The sequence below is a fragment of the Wyeomyia smithii genome, chromosome 3, assembly GCF_029784165.1.
Source record: "Wyeomyia smithii strain HCP4-BCI-WySm-NY-G18 chromosome 3, ASM2978416v1, whole genome shotgun sequence".
In the NCBI taxonomy this organism is placed as follows: Eukaryota; Metazoa; Arthropoda; class Insecta; order Diptera; family Culicidae; genus Wyeomyia; species Wyeomyia smithii.
This window is the reverse complement of record NC_073696.1, coordinates 195,227,975-195,242,353: the sequence shown is the minus strand read 5'-3', so window position 1 is coordinate 195,242,353 and position 14,379 is coordinate 195,227,975. Positions and strand designations below refer to the sequence as shown.

The following is a 14,379-nucleotide window of genomic DNA, read 5'->3' as shown; positions in this document are numbered from 1 at the left end:
ATCGGACCATTACTTTGCCTGTTATGTTTAAAAATGTGAAATCCAGCTATGAAAAGAAACATATTCCGAAGACTACATGGACTCACTCACTTTTCTCAGAGATGGCTGACCCGATTTCCACAAAATTAGTGTCAAATAAAAAGTCTAGCTGACTCATACCACCCTATTGATTTTTACTATAATCGAACTGTAACCTCGTCTGTAATGTACCGAAATGTGAAAATCACGAAACTTCATTATCTCAGAAACTACACAACCGATTTGATCAATATTATTATCAGATGAATGCCCTAGTTAAGAGCTAACTGAGGAATTATTATTGAACACGTGGTTTCAAAGTTTGGCTGCCCTATCCATCCCATTTCATTCGATCATAATCGAACTTAAGCAACCGTTATGTATTAAATTGTTAATAAAACAACAAAAGTCTATTATCTCAATGATTACATGAATTATTTGAACATAACTAGTGTCATACGAACGAGTCATCTCTCAAACTTACAAATAACAAACTTCATAACAATTTGATAAGTGGCTCAAAAGTTATGGAAAGAAAAGAAATTCAAAGACTATTTAAAACAGTACCTGCTTTGATCGTTATATGTGGCCTCGACATGATTTGAATGTGGTATCGTACTATTTGAACGTTCCAAATTCATTGATTCTTTGCGATGTGTTCAAAGTCTGCAAATGCACGACGAATCGGCCATAGGATATGATCAAAGTCAAATAACAAATTGTTTGAAATGATTGATTTTATCAAAATGACAACATCCTCGACTTTTGGCTTCTGTACATCGCCTTATTTCTCAATATATTCATATTGGGTGGTATTCGGTCATTTTCAGCAGATTTTCTGGCATCAATCTGACACCGGAAATACCCATATTGGTTGTTTTCCAGAAACTAAAAGTGATCGTCTTTGAATTCAAAATGGTGTCTAGGGTCAATGTTTGGTTTCTATGCATCATCTCGATTACGGAAATATCCATATTGAGTATTATTCGGTCATTTTCGACTGTTTCCTAGAAGTTACCATTTAGCAATTCAAAATGGTGCCTGTGGTCAATTGTTAGCTCATTGCATCATTCTGGTTCCAGAGATACTCGTATTGGATGGTTTTTGGTTATTTTAGACTGTTTTTCACAAACCGGAAGTCGCCATCTTGGATTTCAAAACGGGGATTTAAGATAATTTCTGGTCTTTAAGCGTCATTCTGGTTGAAGAAACACCCATACTTCCTTTGTTGGCTAACGGAACGTTAACCGGTCTAGGGCCGAACGAATTAGGGATGTCCAGCTTCTTCTGTCTTGGGCAGCCGTTCTCCAGTCTCCTCGTACTCCAGCAGATCGTGCATCTTCTTCCACGGCGCACATCCACCGCGTGCGAGACCTACCACGGTCGATGGCCTCTTTCTGGTTCTCTACCGAAGATAGTTTTGGTGACTCTCTCGTCAGGCATTCTGGCTACATGTCCAGCCCACTGAAGCCTGCCCCTCTGTATTACCTTCACTATATCAGCATGTTTGTATACCTGGTACAACTCGTGATTCATGCGTCTGCACCATACTCCATCTTCCAGTTTACCGCCAAGTATCGATCGCAGAACTTTACGCTCAAAAACTCTGAGCACACGTCAATCAGCTTCCTTCAGCGTCTATGCTTCATGCCGTAAAGGGCCACCGGGAGTGTCAGCGTCCTATGCAGCACTAGTTTTGTGCGAGTTTGCAAACTACGGGACCTTAGGTGGTTACGTAGTCCGTAGAAGGCCCTGCTCGCAGCTGCAACACCCATATTGGGTGTTATTCGATCATTTTCGGCTGTTTCCCAGGAGCCGGAAGTCGCCAACCTAGAATCCAAAATAGGGTATGTGGTCGATTTCAGCTGCTGTGTATCATTCTAGATCTGAAGATACTCATGTTAGACGGGAATCGGCCATTTTTGACTGTTTTCAAGAAACCAGAAGTTGCCATCCTACAATTCATAATGGTGTCTGAGGTCAATTTTTAGCTTCTTGCAACATTCTGGCTCCGGAGATACTCATATTGGGTGATATTTGGTCACTTTAGGCTGTTTTTCAGAAACAGAAAGTCGTCATTCTGGACTTTGAAATTGCCTATGAAATCAATTTCTGTCATCTGGGCGTAATTCTGGTTCCGAAAATATTCATATTAAATGTTATTTGCTGATTCCTGGCTGTTTGCCAGACACCGGAAGTTACCATCTTACAATTCGAAATGTTGTCTGAAGTCGATTTGTGGCTCCAGTGCATCATTACGATTCCGGAAATACCCATGTTAGGTGGTATTTGGTTATATTGGGTGGAAATCGGCCATTTTTTGCTGTTTTCCAGAAACCGCATGTTGCCACTTTCGATCCAAAATGTTGCCTGAGGTCGATTATGGAACATATTTGTTACCACTAAAAACTTTCACATACCAAATTTGGTTGTATTTTCTACATTGGTCCTTGAGCTGTGAGAAATTTGTGTTTCGTTTGTATGGGACCCCTCCCTCATAGAAAAGGGCGGGGTGTCAAACCATTATGCACATATTCGTTACCTCTAAAAACATTCACCTACCAATTTTGGTTCCATTTAGATGGTTAGTTCTCGAGATGTACCGAAATTTGTGTTTCATTTGTATGGAACCCCTTCCTTCCAGAAAAGGGAGGGGCGTCCAACTATTATGGACATTTTTGTTACCCATTAAAACATCCACATGCCAAATTCGGATTCATTTGCTTGGTTTGTTCTTGAGTTGTGCAGAAATTTATGTTTAATTTGTATGGGACCACTCCCTTCCAGAAGAGGAAGGGGTCTCAAACTCTCATAGGAACCTTTATTTGGTAGTTTTCGAACCTATATGGATCAGACAGACAGACAAACCGGACTGCATTTTGATATGTATAGATTACAACATCAATTTTTTAGAACCTAAAGAGTGAATATACATTTATTGGATTGAAGCGTTCATGTAAATCTATTTTTACAAATAATAAGTTTGAATGAGAAAGGCCGGGTCTGACCGCTAGGTGGATTAATTTAGGTTTTTATTAAAAATCAAATCATGTTTCTTTGTCATGTTCAATTCGCACAGAACAATGCAAAAATATTGACTCAAGCTTCCTTTTGAGCCGTCCTTTCTCTTGGCTCCTTCCATCAAGTTGTGTTGTGTCTTACGATGAAAATGTGGCTTTTCAAACCACAGAAACAGAGATATTTCTTTGCAAGCTTCGACAGCTTAATGTCTTTCGACATCTCGGTAAGAATGGTTGGGATTTCGCTTGAAACTGCTGACGAATTTGGATTTCTTCCTGGTCCTGCTTTTTGGCAGTCAGCAAACGTTCTCCGAACACTTTTATTACGTTGGTAATGGTTGATTTGGCCACATTCAACAATTTTGCTTATTTGGTTTGCGAGTAGTTCGGATTTTTGCGATGCGCGACCAAAATTTCGAAGCGTTGCTTCTCTTGCTTCGATGCCGTTTTCACAACTGAGAAACAAATGTCAAAATCGAACATAAGGCATGATACTATACATACATTTTTAAAATGAGAAGTGTTAAGTTTTTTTTGATACACGATAAAAATAATGCGGCAAATTGATGTTGGTCAATTTTTGATACCCTTCAACTAAACTATTCTGCCCACTATTCTGGATTTAAATGAAGGTTTTTCGACAAATAACTAAAAAGGTTAAGTAGTGTGACAATTACGCGGTTATTTACGCTTTGTAAAAAGTAGGTAAATTTTCCAATGCAAAGCGCGAAATCCATAAAATGTTGAATGTTACAATTATGCGATCACAGGCAGTATTCTAAATGTGCGGTTTTGAAAAACACTTTTCGCCATGTTAAAATCGAACTTGTCGTAAACACCAGAGGATTGTTCCATGTCCAAAGGATTGTTGCACCTTTAGTTGGATCTGTGATAGCGAATAGCCAGATGATTATAGTTTCGGAAACGACGAGAAGGAATACTTATCAGGGTGGGAAAAAGTGATCGATTTTCCAGAACCACGTTTTTTTGCTTTCCTTTTGGGGCCCCGAACAACTCTAGACTTACCGGAAGTCGATTGGTTTTGTCCCCGCTCGGCGCATTGCATTTCAAATTTGTATGAAAATTTATATGGGAAAACCTACTTTTTTGCATTTACCTTTCTAGAGAGCTCAATAATGATCTAATAATGCACTACCTTATGTAAAAGTATAGTATTTTGAATGCCTAACAACTTTGCAGACGGCACTGAAAAGCTAGGATGTCCTTAAGAAGAGCTATAGCTGTTCAAAGTTGAGTATGTCGATTTAAAAGCAAAAAATCTTGTTTTCTGCCAACATTACCAATGTACCGGCGCCAGTAGGATTCCCATCAGAAATCATCTGTCGTAACGAGTTTACACACTCAGCTGGATCAAACAAACAAATTCAAGTCAATATTCTAGGCGTAGGTAGAATCTACAACGTGTTTCAGAGGTTACTTCTGATGGAAATCTGACTAAAGCCGGTACACTGGCAGTGTTGGCAGAAAAAATGATTTGCAACATAAATTTCTTTGAACAGCGTCAGTATTTTTTCGGGACACCCTAGCTCTTTGATGTATTTGGCCAAGTTGTTAGGTATCAAAAAACCTACCATTTGAAGTCATGGAACCTATGGTTAAAGCCACTTTGAGCTCTTTAGAATGGAAAATGCAAAAACGTTGGTTTTTCCATACAAATCTCCATATAAAATAGAAATGCCATGCGCCAAGCGGAGACTGAACCAATCGACTTCCGATAAATTCAGGATTGTTTGGGGCTCCAAATAGAACAAAAAAATCTTGGTTCGATCTGGAAATTTTCTCGACTCAGCACTGGGGCACGATGTATCGTTGTACTTATCCTACACATGCAAAATGTGCCAAAAACAATATCGATAACGAATTCTTTCAACTAATCTAGTTGATCGAGACCGCTATTAGCCCCAAGGCTAAGCGTGCGATATTGTTCGAAAGTCAAACTGAGTCGTCCAAAGAAAGCCTTTTGCGCAAACCGACTTTTGCAAAGTTTTCTACAGATTGCCACTGGAAAAAAAAATTTTCAATATAACATTTTATAGTGGTTTTCTACAATTTTTCAATATTCTACAATGTTGTTTGCTACGGCTAAGCTAATGATATCATCAAATAAAGTTTATGCTGAGGGGCATTCTACAGAAAACTTCATAATAGTTTATAGTACTGCATAATAGTGTATTTAAATTGTTAGAGTGAAGTATGGTGTCTTCGACAAAGTTGTTCCCTATAAAATGTGCTACAACTTTACTTAACAAAGTGGATTTTTATTTGCAAAAAAATGAACAAAAATGCAATCACAGAACTTTAACTTTTATAAAATGAAGAATAATCAGCAAAATAACTTAGTTAAGGATACTACGGATCCGAAATCTATATGTTTTAAAAGTTATTAGCGTAAATACAAGCCGTCGTCGTATGTTCGAGTCCGGCTCGGGAGAGACTGTAAGTGTCAGTAGGATCGTAGCGCTAGCCCCGGAATTTTCCTGTACACTTAACATTCGGCTGCTAAGTCTGTGTAAAGTAAAACAGAAGGTCGAGTTCCGATACGGAATGTAGCCCCAAGGCTTTCCTTTTAGCGTAAATTAGTGCATTATATAAGTAAAACTCATTAATAACCAAGGAAATATGTGAGATAAAAATGGATTTCCTTCAACGAAATTAGGGATGATCTATAGAAAACTTCAAAAAAGTCCATTTCAATAGGTAGATAGACGTATGATGGCTTGAACAAAGTTCTTTCTATCAAAATGTACTGTAACTTTGGCAAACAAAGCGGATTTTTATATTCTAAAATGAGAAAAGTAAAATTCGTTCTCACTGTTAAGTGGAATTATTACAAAATTGCAACTCCTTTAATATGGAGAATAATTTCGATCACGTTTTTGCAGCTTGGGAAACAGTGTGCACCGTATCTATTTGCTTCTTAATCTCTATGAGGAGTGCTGATGCCTATATATGTTTCTCAAAGACTTTGCAACACAATATGGAAACATTATGGTAGTTTGTGACTCAATGTACGTTGCTGGATTTGTAAATAGAAGCCATATGCAAACATCGGGTCCAGAAGAAATTTTTCATGATCGGTCGATACATTTAAGGAAATGTAGCCGTTTACCTCGTCGTCCAATTGCCATTTCAAATTAGGAAGATTAAAATCACCCAAAGTTACAGAAGCGCTGCTCAAAAGATTTTTGGGTGGCTTAAAATGCATTTTAGGAGTAATGTAACTGACGATTACGTAAAGCGAACAGTGTACAGACTCTATGCAAACCGCGACCTTCTCAAGACGGGATTGCCAGAAAGACCAACTCACAGCGGAAATAATTTTTCACCGCCCTCACCATCATCTTTTCCACTGGTTGATGAAATACTAACACAGCGAAACAATGTGTAATCCGAAATTATTTCGTTATTTCTGATGCTTTCTCGCAACCAAGATTCTGTAGAAACGAGCATGTCGTAACTATAGCTGGTGAGCATCAAACGCAACTGTTAACTACTTTCCGCATGAAGGAAAGTCAAAACCTTTGAAGACGCTGAATTGGAGGAATTGCTCGTTGAGGACCCATGCCAAATACAAGAACAGCACAACACTATTGTGAGTCGTTTTTGGCTGTGAACAACTTCCCCAGCATCGTGACGGATGATGACAAATGGATTCATTACAGCAACCCAAAGAAAAAATATACATGGGAGCTGGTGAATTTGAATTGATAGGATTAATATGAGCAAAGGTACGAAAAAGTGTTTTTATAGCATGACAATGCTCGATCTCATACTACCAAAGTCGTTATAACTCTCATAGAAACACAAAATGGAGAGTCCAACCTCATCCGCCATATTTCTCATATATTTTAACGTCCGATAACAGTGCCATTTCGACTTTATCACGGTCAAAAAAACACTTTCCGATGAATGTAGCGAGGCTGTGGATTCGAGGAAATGATGAAGATAGTATTTTTTGTTGAAGAGCATTGGAATCCTGCAAAAATATTAATTTTTATCATTTTACCAAGTCCACAGTTTCGCTAGATTCACGGGAAAATGTTTTTTTGACCGTGATTGAATCGAAACAGCACTGTATTAGCATCAAAAGACGAACACTGTTGTCGTAACGCTTTCCGACCTCTGCCAGGAAGGGAGACAAAGTTGTAGCTATCGATGAATGATTTATAAGAAACCATTTTTCAAAATAAAAGTGCAAATCCAAATGTCATTTCTAAATCCAAGATAATGACTTTCGTTTTTTTAAATGAACAATTACTGTTGAATATGATTTTCGACGTGATACTACGGCCTTCTTCTGTAGAGTGGCACGTCGTATAAAGTGTAAGGAAAATGTGCCTTCATAGAATGCACATTATGTCATTGCCCCTGTACATATTTTAAGCTCCAGTGTCTTGATCGAAAAGTGAAGGTTGTCCCAAACTTGTGGTATAATAATTGGTGTATCTTTTAATGGAAAGTTGAGTTGACAATCAATCATTTTGGTTCTCCACCAGCTCGCTTTCACAGAAAGGAAGACAATGTTCTCGTTCTCGTGTCGGATGGGAGCAGATACCAAGAGTGCAACTGTCGCGTGTTGCATATTGCTGATGTGCGACTGGGGAAAACTCTGTTCCTGCTTACGTTAACTGATGACCGACAAGAGTATGAAGTTCGAAATTCTGCTGTGATCTTAAACTGTAACCGTCTTCTTCAATAAGGTTACATCCTTTTGGATGAAGTGTTGTAAATTTTCAAAAATGGATTTAGGATTGTTAGCAGAACGATCCGAACACAGTACTGCGCATCTGCAATAGCCTCTAATCACAGTTCTATATTGTTAAAAATCCATAACTAAGTCTTTTTCCAAATACATGCACTCCCACACTTTGGGGCTCCCACAAAAGTTCACTTCATGACCAAATACAAAAAATAAAAAACACAAACAAATTTCGTGACCCTTTGGAAAAACGAAATTTAGATAAAACTTACACAATTCTTATATAACCTTCCTTAAAGTTATGCATATTTTTGTATGACATATTCCTTTCCTGAAATTATGACAACGTAACAAAAAAAACTTACCGTGTTTGATTAGTAATACAACAATGGTGAACGAGAGTGTTGCCAAGCCGTTGATATGTACTTCAGCTGCTGCCATAGTTACTGGTGTTGCGACGGTCAACGCAGCGGTCGTAGTGCACTTCTCTACAGAAATTAGTTTTGATCAATTTAAAGGCCGTCCTGGTTTAAAATTCATTTTTGATTTCGATCTCTCCTATTCAAACATATCCTCCTCTCACATCACAGATTCATACCTGCCGCACCTAGTCAGCGTGTTTTGATTCAGTATTAGTGAACTAGAATCCTAGCGTGAACATGTCGTGGTATCTCAACTATTCCCGTTCCACATCACAGCCAACACCAAAAAGGCCCAACACTGAATTGTGTACACTTAACACTTTACATCAATATATCTCATAAGAACGTAACAGCAACCATCTCCGGAATCCTGAGTCACAATCTATCACTCGGTGTCAGCTTTCCGCCACCAGTGCAGCTCAATCAGTAATCCAATAACATCCGGAGTGTGATGATTCCATCCAGTGATACCGCTTTTCGGATCAGCGGTTAACATGTAATCATGAAATTACATTATCCGTGTAAGCAGTGCCATGTGCTCCACGTTTCACATTTCGCCATACTGACGATTCTCAGCAACCGTAGATGATGAATTATTCTACCTTGCTCGTTACCGATGCTGGAATTTAATCTGAAATCAAGCCAAAAGCAAAACAAAATGAGATAAAAAAGATTGACATATGATCTAGCAATGAAAGATGAATCACATGGGGTTATAGGTAACATGGGGACACGAGTTAGCAACTTCTAGCAATTGGTGCTCAAATTAGTATGATTTGATTCAATCAATAATGTAATTCATAAATAAAATTACTATATTACCCTACATGTAGAAAACGGTTTGCAATGATGGCTTTCGGATTTTATCTAAACCATTTTATGAGATAATTTCTACTTCGCATAAGCAACCATATACGAGAAAGGGAGAACAATCCTCCAAAGCTCACAACCGATTCGTAGCTTATCTTGACTCCTCCTAAATGGATTTCAAGTGGTGATCAGAAGTGCCCTGACCTTTATCTAACGCAGGAATGGCATCCTGTTAAAAAACGCGTAACAAAGACGAAATAACGTAATCAGCAGATTCGGTGTTAAACATTATCGCACAAATTTTTCGAATACCAAAACCGAGTAGATTTATAGCCTTAGAAGCGGCGACGATGGGGCGTGGTGTGGAAAGCGCTAACAAGCAATTGTTGGGGCGAACAAAATTTATCGGTGAAGCCATCCGTGTAATGGGGATTGCAGCCATCTAGATAGGACGGAACGATTGGTGGAATTTCACAGTGACTGCTGTGGGTTAAAGGATAATGATCTTCTTGATGCCTTTCCGCAAAACGTTACGTGGCATCACTGGAGTTGTGATTGATTGAACCTTCGTAACACAACATTACATGCTCTAGTGAAACATGAGCACGTGAAAGATACAAGAGTATCGAAACTAAGTCATGGTGACAAATCTAGTTTTTTCTATAGTTTCGCCTAACTACAGTAGAGAATTCGACAGTGAGTATGTAGCATAATCATCATCTTGTTGTGATGAAATGCTACTGGATTATAATTTGTTTGACAAACATCAATATTGACAATATTTTTGCAGCTGCTCTTGTAAAAGGTTGCCATTATCTAGAAACCATATTCTAGTTGATAGTCAAAACGATCAAACGATTCAATTGTTCTGTTATATTGCTATACTGCCCCTGTTTACATAGTTGACTAAGAGCCAAAATGACCAAAATGCACTTTTTCGTTGATTCAGCTTCCTTTACCTAAGATGCACACACTACAAACAAAAAGAAAACCATTTTGTTCTGAAACTTTTGAGAAATATTGGAAAAACGTTTTGGCGTAACTGCCAATTGGTTGCAAAAACTGGCGTCACTCCATACAAGGTGCAATCGTTTATGTTAAGTCGTTTCATTCGACTGTCTAACTGCTGTCTGTTTGTCCAAGTGAAGTTGTTTAATTTGACAAATATTCCATGGAACGGGGTAAAGGGGAAAGTGGAATTGAATAATTGTATTGTATTTGAATATTTTTACAAAACACTCAGCCTCAGGAAGGTGTAAAGTCACCGTGTCCTTTCCCCCTACTAGTGGATATTTGCATCAGATGTAATAATTAAAACGTGTGTGTATAATACGGTGGGTAAACTTAATCGATTTGCCAGAACGTTTTTAAGGTTCTATTTGGGGCCCCAAACAATCCTGACACTACCGGAAGTGGATTGATCGATATCTTTCTAGGAAGAAACATGCGCAAAAGTTTTCTATACTAATTTTCATACAAATTTATGTACATGCATATGTAATGCACCAATCAGAGGCACGAGTAATCCATATCCGGCAGGTTTAGCATTGTCCGGGGGCCTAAATTGAAGCAAAGAAAAACTTTGTCCTGGCTCTGTGCTGTCAAGTTTGCATTTTTCCATGTAACGATTACCCACCTCAGCGTAAATGTAAGTCTTTTTGCATGTGTTTGTGTGTGTGTGTATTTGTATGTGTGTTTGTGCGTGTTTGTATAATTGAAACTGCCGATGGACAATAACTGACGTTTGACCGAAACACGATTGATAAAACTGAATCAACTGCGAGGCAGAGTAGGAAGTACACACTTAAAATTTTTTGCCGGGTCTCGGTAATTTATTGCCGAGAACGGCACCACTGAGTGCTCGGTTAAAAAAATAGTGACAGCTGTCACATTTTTTCGTGAATCTCGGTTCACCTAACTGATATTTCGGCTCGTTAATATTTTGTGCCGAAACTTCAGTTAGGTTGAACCGAGATTTTCGAAAAAATGTGACAGCTGTCATTTTTTTTTTCTAACCGAGCACTCAGTGGTGCCGTTCTCGGCAATAATTACCGAGATCCGGCAAAAAAATTTAAGTGTGTAGTCAAGTTTTTACGCCAAGCTATGCGAACAATCTGCGAGAAAAATACATGTTTATTCGCATAAACTGGCGTAGCGGTTTTTCTGGATCAATTTCCACGGACCGACTCGTATAATCCATGGGGCCTTTTTTCAAACATCAATCTTCATAAAATTGACAGACTAGTTTGTTGAAATTGTATCACAATATAATTATTTGGGTTAAAATAACAAAAACGCGTTTTTCTCGCAATGATGGTGTTGGTTGTTACGTCAACTATGTAAACAGGGGCAGTATAGATGTTACATGTTTATGCTTCCAAGAACAATAAAACAGATGGTATACATTTTCATCAAGATGTTTTCAGAATCGAACACGTAGTGGAGAACAATCATCGCTCTTTTCGCAGATTGCGCCAATGTCATCGAAACGTATGTGAAATTCATTCTATCTTACTTTTCGAAGTTTGTTTTTCGCAAATGGTTTCGGAAAAGTTGGGTTAAATATTGTGTCACCTTATATTCCAATTTCCAATGCCTCTTCCCTACCAAAAGCACTCAACTAATACAAAGAAAAATGCGTCAACTGTAACTTTACTATATTTCTATTCTGTGAGAAATTTATGAAACACGGTGTTATCTAGTTTTTCTTATACAAACTTTATTACTAGTTTAAATAGATTAGAACATACACTTCAGTTCTGAGCATATCTTTTCTAAGCCTGATAATTTCGGCGGCGTTGAAAATTTCTTTTCAATAATATTATTATTTGTTAGATAGATTTATGCAATTATACAAACATGCAACAACAATTTCGCTCGCTTGTCTGTTAGCGGTCTCGATCTACTAGATTAGTTGAGAGAATTCGTTATCGATATTGTTTTTGGCACATTTTGCATGTGTAGGATAGGTACAACGTTATGCAGTGCTGAGTCGAGAAAATTTTATAGCTCGAGAAGATCCTCGACCTGATCGGGAATCGAACCCGATATCACAACCGTGTGGAAGAGCTAGCCGATCGACATCGCTAACCACAGAACCACAAGGACCATTATGCAATTATAGCTTTTGGCAATTCTGATTGCGGTAGCCAAGCAGAGCATGTAACATAAAAGCACATTCATCTTGTGCATTTTCACAAGCTGTTACCATCCTACTGACCCATACGGATGTCTACGATCTTTGTAGCCAGCTTCATTGGCCACCGTGTATACTGAAGAGTGATGGAGTCAAACACCTCCATATTGCACAAATTTAGACAGCAGGCATCTTCCTGGTCGTTGATTTTATTTCACACAAAAATCGATACTACTAGCACAGACTAACAGACGTTACACTGGAACCTAGCTCCATCGCCACAAAAAACGTTCATTTCAAATTTTCAATCGAATAACAGTCATCGCGCATGAACGTCGGCGCTGTCATGCAAACTCATACATATTTTGTAGTTCCCCATTTGACACATCAGTAACGCTAGCGCTGATGTCGAAATACATGACGCAGCGCGAGCACGACAGCAGATGGTGCTAGTGTTACTAACGTAAAGTACTGGAATCATCCAAACGATGATTTTATTGAAAATTTGTTCGACGTGTTATGTCTGTTAGTCTGTGCTATTAGTATAATAGTAACAAATCGCTTACGAAATCTTTTACATCGTGCATCGTGTCTCTATATATTCGAACACAAGTTTTCGAGTATTCGTTTTTATTTTTTCGTTCATTTCGTATATCATTAGTGAGAGATCTCATTCTTTATATGCACTCACCAATACCGATGGTATATGGTTATTTGTCAGTTGTGTTTTGTTTTTGATGCGCGATGAAGCAGTTTCAGGAAGTCGTAGTAAAGCGGTTTTTGGCCGATAGCCACCCTTACCCGATATTCCAACTAGAAATCGTGTGTGGTTAAGCGAGATTTCGTTTAAGAAACCATTGAAAAGTACAAATAAATGACCTCTTTGGAGGACCATAGAAGTTCCAGTCGGTCACGATCCGCAAGAACAGCGCAAGTCATTAAGGTTGTGAGGGAACGTATCTGGCGAGAAAGTTCGACCACTTACTACCGGTCTAAATATTTCTATTGGGTCCATCCACGATATTTTAGCAATTCACCTCAAATGTAAAGCTTGCTTCATTCAAAATTGTAACAAACTTTTGTTCATATTGTAGTGCTCCTCGAAGTTAGACGGATTTGGAAGTTCTTGGCGCCCACGTGTCTGTTATTTTGTTGGCTTCATCTATGTATTGTTGACATTTTGCAGAACGACTGTATTTTGTAAACATGGAAGCCGAAAGAAGAAAAAAAATTGTGCACAGTTATAACACACACAGCTAACTAAACAGCTAAAATTACCCTGAAATACCGTATGACGCGTTACAAAACGGTATAAGGAAGCACTGACGACGTGCTCGGAAGCAATACGACCAACTGCTGACCAAGTTCGACGAATGTCTTCTGATAGACGGTGAGACCTATGTCAATGCTGATTTCGGGCAAATCCCTGGTCAAAAACTTTACTCGGCAACGGCTCGGGGGGATGTTCCAGTCAAATTTATATTTGTTTTTGCCAACTTATTTGCACAAAAATTTATGATTTGGCAGGGCATTTGCAGCTGAAGCAGAAAAACAAAAGTTTTCGTTACAAATTGATGTCGACACTGTACCAAAAGAAGTGTTTCCAAAAACGAATTTTGCCGTTCATTCGATCCCAAGACCATCCCGTGATGTTTTGCCAGATTTGGCGAGCTGTCATTACAGCAAAGTCGTTCAAGAATGGGAAGTGAGAAATAGGGCCAGTTTGTCCCGAAAGACTTAAATCCACTCAAAGGCCTATACTGAAGAATCATGAACAAAAGACACAAGGCAAAGGAAAAAGTTGTCAAAGACATCAATCAGATGAAGACCTGGTGGAATAAGATAGCCGAAACGATGGACGAAGAAGGTGTGCGCCGCCTTTTGAGCCGTATTACAGGAAAAGTTCGAAAATTCCTTCGAAACCGTGACGAATAATTTTATCCGCATTTTTTCCTGAAAGTATGAAGAAAATGCTACATTTGTTTGAGAAAAGATCTTGAATTCAATAATAAATAACTTAAATACACGCAATTGTTTTCGTTCCAATTCTATCTGAAGCAAGCTTTAAGACCCACAAGTAGCGTAAAATTCACGGCGCTTTCGAGTCGCAAATAAATGTTCCTCGATTTCAAAGTGCAGCTTTAGTGATGGCTTTAAAAGCGTTGTAAGCTTCTATTGGTTTTCACCGACAAAGGCATCAAAGTCAATGCTATTTACTATAAAACGGATGTTTTGGAAAAAATTGTTGCTCCG

The 14,379-nt window shown here is 38.5% G+C and overlaps 1 protein-coding gene across 2 annotated transcripts in view; it reads right to left on the bottom strand.

The window, feature by feature from the left end:
* LOC129732631 (uncharacterized) overlaps nucleotides 1-14,379 on the bottom strand; it is a 272,761-nt gene that overhangs the window by 34,003 nt on the left and 224,379 nt on the right. For both annotated transcript variants that reach the window (XM_055693652.1, XM_055693654.1), the window contains exon 4: nucleotides 8,124-8,811. In XM_055693652.1, the coding sequence (XP_055549627.1) occupies nucleotides 8,124-8,199 (76 nt within the window). In that variant the 5' untranslated portion in view covers nucleotides 8,200-8,811. The remainder of the gene's footprint in view (nucleotides 1-8,123; nucleotides 8,812-14,379) is intronic.